This window comes from Oncorhynchus mykiss, chromosome 5 (genome assembly GCF_013265735.2).
Source record: "Oncorhynchus mykiss isolate Arlee chromosome 5, USDA_OmykA_1.1, whole genome shotgun sequence".
In the NCBI taxonomy this organism is placed as follows: Eukaryota; Metazoa; Chordata; class Actinopteri; order Salmoniformes; family Salmonidae; genus Oncorhynchus; species Oncorhynchus mykiss.
This window is the reverse complement of record NC_048569.1, coordinates 35,592,946-35,601,029: the sequence shown is the minus strand read 5'-3', so window position 1 is coordinate 35,601,029 and position 8,084 is coordinate 35,592,946. Positions and strand designations below refer to the sequence as shown.

The 8,084-nt window shown below is 40.9% G+C and overlaps 1 protein-coding gene across 4 annotated transcripts in view; it reads right to left on the bottom strand.

Annotated features, from left to right (window-relative positions):
- Window positions 1–5,411: 5,411 nt before the first annotated feature.
- Window positions 5,412–8,084, bottom strand: part of unc13bb (unc-13 homolog Bb (C. elegans)) — a 49,074-nt gene continuing 46,401 nt past the window's right edge. For all 4 annotated transcript variants that reach the window (XM_036977344.1, XM_036977345.1, XM_036977346.1 and 1 more), the window contains one exon: window positions 5,412–8,030. In XM_036977344.1, coding sequence (XP_036833239.1) covers window positions 7,745–8,030 — 286 coding nt within the window. In that variant the 3' untranslated portion in view covers window positions 5,412–7,744. The remainder of the gene's footprint in view (window positions 8,031–8,084) is intronic.

Sequence of the window (8,084 nt, the reverse complement as noted above, 5' to 3'; positions counted from 1 at the left end):
TTAGGTACCGAGATGAGATCCTCAGACCCCTTGTGAGACCATATGCTGGTGCGGTTGGCCCTGGGTTCCTCCTAATGCAAGACAATGCTTGACCTCATGTGGCTGGAGTGTGTCAGCAGTTCCTGCAAGAGGAAGGCATTGATGCTATGGACTGGCCCGCCCGTTTCCCAGACCTGAATCCAATTGAGCACATCTGGGACATCATGTCTCGCTCCATCCATCCATGGATGCTTTACTCCAGGTCTGGGAGGAGATCCCTCAGGAGACCATCCGCCACCTCATCAGGAGCATGCCCAGGCGTTGTAGGGAGGTCATACAGACTACTGAGCCTCATTTTGACTTGTTTTAAGGACATTACATCAAAGTTGGATCAGCCTGTAGTGTGGTTTTCCACTTTAATTTTGAGTGTGACTCCAAATCCAGACCTCCATGGGTTGATAAATTTGAATTCCATTGATAATGTTTGTGTGATTTTGTTGTCAGCACATTCAACTATGTAAAGAAAAAAGTATTTAATAAGAATATTTCATTCATTCAGATATAGGATGTGTTATTTTAGTGTTCCCTTTATTTTTTTGAGCAGTGTATATATAAATATATTTTTTTAAACAAAAAATGATATAATCTGGTCCTCCCGAGTGGCGCAGCAGTCTAAGGTTCAATCCCAGGCTGTGTCACAGAATGCTGTGACCGGGAGACCCATGAGGCGGTGCACAATTGGCTCAGCGTCATCTGGGTTAGGGGAGGGTTTGTCCGGCTAGGATTTCCTTGTCCCATCGCGTTCTAGCGACTGCTTGTGGCGGGCACCTGCAAGCTGACTTTGGTCGCTAGTTGGACGGTGTTTCCTCCGACACATTTGTGCGGCTGGCTTCCAAGTTCAGTGAGTCAAGAAGCTGTGCGGCTTGGCAGGGTCGTGTTTCGGAGGAGGCATGGCTCATGACCCTTGCCTCTCCCGAGTCCGTATGGGAGTTGCAGCGATGGGACAAGACTAACTACCAATTGGATATCACAAAACTGGGGTGAAAAAGGGGGTAAAAGTTGACACACTATATGGAATTGTCTGCTCTACTCAAAATTACAACCAACTAATTGCAGCATTACCACAAAATTGGTAGAGGCAAGTGGAAGAAGTAAGGGAACTTGTCTGTCGGCCCTGCATTAAAGACAGTCATACTAGTTTATTAAAGGACCAAAAAATAGACAGCTGTGCTAAACAGATTGCAAAATACTTGGATAGAGATATTCAATGTACCGATTCCATGGCACACGAAACAATGCCGGATCCAACACTTGCAGTAGAGTTTTCCAACACTTGCAATATATAGAATGTTGTATGTATGGGGGCCACAACCATGCCAGCTCTGCAGATTTATCTGCGAAAAGACTCATTAGATCATTTGTTTTGGTACGGTCCATATGTTGCTTGTTTTGGGTCACAGGTTCAGGAATGGCTGAAGAACTGCAACATTCCCCTGGAGCTAACTCTGCAATAGCACTGTTGGGTGATTTTAAAAGTAATTCAATCAATAATACTTTCAGAATTTTAAAAAAGTCTTTAATTTACAATCTGTAGAAACTATGAGATAGAAAGGTTCAGAACTTTTGTGAAACATCACAGCACAGTTGAAAAATATATGGGAAATAGAAATCATAACAGGATGGTTTTCAGAGATACAGTTGAAGTCGTAAGTAAGTACATGCACTCAGGTTGGAGTCATTAAACCTCCACAAATGTCTTGTTAACAAACTATAGGTTTTGGCAAGTTGGTTAGGACATCTGCTTTGTGCATGACACAAGTCATTTTTCCAACAATTGTTTACAGATTATTTCATAATTCACTGTTTACATACACCAAGTTGACTGTGCCTCTAAACAGCTTGGAAAATTCCAGAAAATGTAATGGTTTCAGAAACTTCTGATAGGCTAATTGACATAATTTGAGTCAATTGGAGGTGTACCTGTGGATGTATTTCAAGGCCTACCTTCAAACTCAATGCCTCTTCGCTTCACATCATGGGAAAATCAAAAGAAATCAGCCTCAGAAAGACCTCAGAAAAAAAATTGTAGACCGCCACGTCTAGTTCATCCTTGGGAGCAATTTCCAAATGCCTGAAGGTATAAACACTATGGGACCATGCAGCCATCATACCGCTCAGGAAGGAGACCGTTCTGTCTCCTAGAGATGAACGTACTTTGGTGCAAAAAAGTGTAAATCAATCCCCGAACTGCAGCAAAGGACCTTGTGAAGATGCTGTAGGAAACAAGTACAAAACTATCTATATCCACAGTAAAACAAGTCCTATACCAACATAACATGGAAGGCTGCTCAGCAAGGAAGAAGCCACTGCTCCAAAACCGCTATAAAAAGACAGACTACGGTTTGCAACTGCACATGGGGACAAAAATCTCACTTTTTTGGAGAAATGTCCTCTGGTCTGATGAAACAAAAATGGAACTGTTTGACCATAATGACCATCGTTAGGTTTGGAGGAAAAAGGAGGAGCCGAAAAACACCATCCCAACCATGAAGCACGGGGGTGGCAGCATCATGTTGTGGGGGTGCTTTGCTGCAGGAGAGACTGGTGCACTTCACAAAATCGATGGCATCATGAGGGGAAAATGTGGATATATTGAAGCAACATCTCAAGACATCAGTGAGGAAGTTAAAGCTTGGTCGCAAATGGGTCTTCCAAATGGACAATGACCCCAAGCATACTTCCAAAGTTGTGGTAAAATGGCTTAAGGACAACAAAGTCAAGGTATTGGAGTGGCCATCACAAAGCCCTGAACGCAATCCTATAGAAAATGTGTGGGCAGAACTGACAAAGCATGTGCGAGCAAGGAGGCCAACAAACCTGACTCAGTTACACCAGCTCTGTCAGGAGGAATGGGCCAAAATTCACCCAACTTATTGTGGTACGCTTGTGGAAGGCTACCTGAACGTTTGACCCAAGTTCAACAATTTAAAGGCAATGCTACTAAATACTAATTGAGTGTATGTAAACTTCTGACCCACTGGGAATGTGATGAAAGAAATTAAAGCTGAAGTAAATCACTCTACTATTATTCTGACATTTCACATTATTAAAATAAAGTGGTGATCCTAACTGACATAAAACCGGAATTTTTACTAGTATTAAATGTGAAGAATTGTGAAAAACTAAGTTTAAATGTATTTGGCTAAGGTGTATGTAAACTTCTGACTTAAACGGTAGATGGATGGCATTGAGGAGAGCTGAAGGGTGGGACTAAAAATAGCTATGCACACAGCCAAGACAACGCAGGAGGGGCTTCAGGACAAGCTTCTGAATGTCCTTGAGTGGCCCACTCAGAGGCCGGACTTGAACCCTGGAGAGACCTAAAAAACAGCTGTGCAGCAATGCTCCTGATCCAACCTGACAGAGCTTGGGAGGATCTGCAAAGAATAATGTGAGAAACTCTCCAAATACAGGGGTGCCAAGCTTGTAGCGTCATACCAAAGATAACTGAAGCCTGTAATCGCTGCCAGATGTGCTTCAAAGTACTGAGTAAAGGGTCTGAATACCTGTGTAAATGTGATATTTCATTTTTTTTATAAATGAGCAAACATTTAGAAAAAAAACAGTTTTTGCCTTAGTCATTATGGGGTGTGTAGATTGATGAGGAAAAACCAATTGAGTCAATTTCAGAAGGCTGTAACCTAACAAAATGTGGAAAAAGTCAAGGGGTCTGAATACTTCCAGAACACTGAGTGTACAAAACATTAGGAACTAACTAATGCTCTTTCCATGACATAGCTTTCACCTGGTCAGTCTATGATCCCTTATTGAAGGGGGGGGGAGACAGGTTAAAGGATTTTTAATCCATAAAACAATTGACATTCAGAGGGTGAATGGGCAAGACCACATATTTAAGTGCCTTTGAACAGGATATGGTAGTAGGTGCCAGGCGCACAGGTTTGAGTGTGTCACCACTGCTGGGTTATTCACACAATATTTTCCCATGTGCATCAAGAATGGTCCACCACACAAAGGACATCCAGCCAACGTGACAAGTTGGAGCATTGGAGTCAACATGAGCCAGCATCCCTGTGGAACGCTTTCGACACCTTGTAGAGTCCATGCCACAACGAATTGAGGCTGTTCTGAGGGCAAAAGGGGGTGCAACTCAATATTAGGAAGGTGCTTCACACCAAATTTATCCATCGGCTCAGTTCTTATAGCCCTGGTTTGATATGGTGCCATCTAGTAGTGTAGTGTGGCTGATTATTCTCAAATTCATTAGAGGCTAATTCATTGAGTCTTCATAACAAAATCTGGAGTCAATATGATTTATGGTTCATGAGAAGATTAAGTATTTTTTGCATCAGCATAAGTGCTAACGTGCATCTATAGGTACTGTCCATCCATACAGTATTTGAATGCAGCAAAAAAAAAAATCTCAAAACCATTAAGCGACTGATGTAATGAGTCTATATACACAAAATCTGGAGTGAATCTGGTTCATGAGATGATTTTGAGCATTTGCGTTAAATATGAAAATAATTAGTTAATAGTTTCCATGTTTTTTGAGAAACCAACAAGAAATTCAGTGTGGTTCATCTTAGGGACGGCCATGATAGCGATGACACATTTCAAGTTGATAGGTCACTGTGGAAGTGGATTTAGTGGTTTAAACGGACACAAATCAGATTTGTCAATAACTCAGCCATCTTTTGACCAATCCCTTAGTTTGAGAAAAGTTTGGAGAAGTACCATGGTCCTACATTCCAAATTTAGTCAGGGATTTTTATGAATATTTAAAAGCATTAGTTTCACAGTCAAATTTGATTGTAAAGGTTCCTTATTTTTGAAGATGAATGCCAAACTTAACACGGTTCATCATGGTAATGTCTGTGATGACCCTAAACAGTTGAGTTGATGGGACATTTTCTAGTGGATTTAAATGGTAAAGTAAAATCAGATTTCCTGATTTATCAGTCATCTCTTAACCAATCCCTTAACTTCATTTGAGATCATCTAAGAGATGTCCCATGGGCCTACATACTGCATTTGGTGTTTTTGTAGTTTTTTTTTGATAGAGTGTATGGTTCATGAGAATACGTCTTTCAAAAGTAAAAAATAAATAAAACATGTCCAAGATGGAGGAAAATCTATCCTGATGGACATTATGGATCGTTGAGGAGAATATGTTCAGGATGAGGAAAGACACCTACATAGTTTTTTTTAGAAAGACACCTACAAACAAGGTTTCAAGTGTTTAGGTCAAACGGGCCGCTGGATATGAGGGTTTAAGTGAGACTGCTTATAACAGTGCCACCTATAGACCAATCGGTAGTTGGCCTGTAGTATCTGTGTGCCAAATTCAAAACAAAAGTAACCAATCTATGCGAGTTCGCTGTGAACCCCTAATAATTAGCCAGACACATCAATAGCTATTTCATAAATACTTTATACAAATTTAATAAATTGTAATGTACACATTTTAATGATCAATACCATGATTTTTCCAGTTGCAAAAATACAAATGAAACTTCACAAAAGTCCAGTTACTCGGACATACAACACGTGCTAACTATTGTAGTGATTTAATTATAGTGCAATGCTTCACAAGATTTAAAAAATATGTATTAAAAAAATGGAAATGAAACGATAAAAAGTGAACACTTGCACAGCTTGGCACAAGGAACATGTATGTTAGTGGCAATGCCCTCCTTAGAAGTAGACATTTTCCCCTAAATCAACAGCCAAAAAGATGTATTCCCATTGGTACTGTAGATACTGCATATAAAGCCCAGATATAGCTTTAACAGTGTGTGATGTTGCAGTTTTCTTCTTTGTGTGAACATCAAACTGACTATTATTGTATGGACAACGGCAGTGTTACTTGACAAATAGCAAAACATTCTCCTCGTTTCTATCAGGGATATGACAGGCATGCATTACCCCTTACTGTATACTGTAGATCCAATAGATTCATGATACCGTACTGAACATCACTCCAACATTTAAGAGGGATCAAAATGGAAAACAAAAATATAAATACTATATCTAAGAAAATGAATACATCTAAACAAATATAAATCCTCCAATACAATTAAAAACAAAAATAAAGTAACAGCAATAAGGAAAATCACATTGACAATATCAGTCTGATACGGTTGATTTAGGTCAAATTGACCAACCCTCTATCGTTGTGAGACAAAAGAAATACACAGAAAATGGGGGGTAAAAACATGTATATAGAAATCTTCTATTATCACCAATGTAAGGCCACTCAGAGATACAAGGAAACATAGCTGGAAAATATTTGCAAACCGAGAGCTTGGACTGCCTTTTCCTAGCCTCGTTACGAACCATACGAGGCTAGCCTTTCCCTCATCTGAGATTAAAATCATTTAAACTCCTCTGATCCCAAAATACCCTCTAGGTCCAGTTAGTATCTGTAGGGTCCTGCTAGAAAACTGCAGTAAAAAGAAATTCAAAACCACTTTGAAAACTATACTCAAACTGCATCTAGCAGCCCTCTGTTTGCAAAGTAGACCAGAGTATACATATGGAATAAATACATAAAAACTATAAACAAAATGGCTGTCATTGAGGGTTGGCCACATTAGCCAAATGTTTGTAAAATGTTGTATTCAACAGGGTTATTTAGCAGTGATTACTAAGTTCAAGACAGGGCCCTACATACACCATTGCCGTTTTTGATGTACGAAACAATAGTCCATATTAAAAAGTGCTCACCCCTCTATCCTTAAAAGGAAGTTTCTCTGGATAGAAGGCAGCCCTTGTGTTAAGAACATTTGACAATTTAGACTAAAAAGTATTAAAGTAATTCTTATTCAAAGTGCATTGTTAACACTGTATGGGACTAATGGGTTATGAATAGGAGCCCAATACTTGACAAGGCACACAACTTACAAACCCTTTACATTGAGTGCTGTTGCCGTTACAGTACCTCATGTCCAAAAATAGGGGGGGGAAGACAAACATAAAACTCACTTCAGAACCACCACACGGCACTAATTTCAATACAAAAAAAAAAACACTTCACTTTTCTACAGGGAAAAACGGTGGATTTGTACACTATATTTAGGAGTAGGGTACTTGACATGCGGTAGAAGTCCAAACGATAGAAACCAGGTGAATCTACTTCAAAACAAAAACACCAACAATGACATCCTGCATTTGGACCCTAATAGTGGCATCAATGAGATGAACATGGATCCTGAAGAACACTAAAGAGAGATTGAGGAAGATAAACAGCTTTCTACTACAGTTACAGTTTTGTGTCTGAACTTCACACATTCACAGCTTCTAAAGTGTAAGGCATCAAACATATGGCCACAGTTGGGGGGTATTGCACATGAACACTGAGGGGGATTGTGGGGTGAGGGGGACACCCTGTACTGAAGTACATACAGGCTGGCAGGAATTGATTGGCATATAGCGCCCATGGCATGTCCATAGTGCCAGACTGGCGAACCAACATAAGTACAATATCGTGTGAGATTGTGCCTAATAACCATTGAGTGAGAGAGAAACTAACTACGTATGTGTAGGAGATGGTGAGTGAGGGACACAAAAGGTGGAGTCTGAGAAAAACACAGTGAGTGACAGTGTGATGGTGAACCAGTGTCCATCAAACAGCCAGTAGCAGCCAGGGGACATTATTAGTCTAAAGTAGTAGTAGTCAATGTGCTCCTATTACTTCCCACTTTACTAGAGGCCCTTCACACCCCTCCCCTCCTTCAGGGAGACCTCATCTGCCCTCCTCCTCAGAGCGTAACTCAGACTTGAGCTTGACGAACTCCTTGGCCACCTCGTCGTTGGAGCGCTGGGAGAGGATGCGCATGGCGGTGAGGCCGGTCTCGTCCATGGTGACCCGCTGACCTAGGGGGCACCAGCACGCCACACTGCCCTTCTCTGCCACATCCCGCAGCTGCATCACAGCCATGCCCACCACCCGATCAGCACGGCCAAAACAGTAGTCCTTCACACACATCTGCAGTTCGTAGCACTCAAAGCCATCCTCATTACCCAGGATACTGAGGAGACATGGAAGAGGGGAGGGAGATCATTTTTTACACTTACATTTTTTT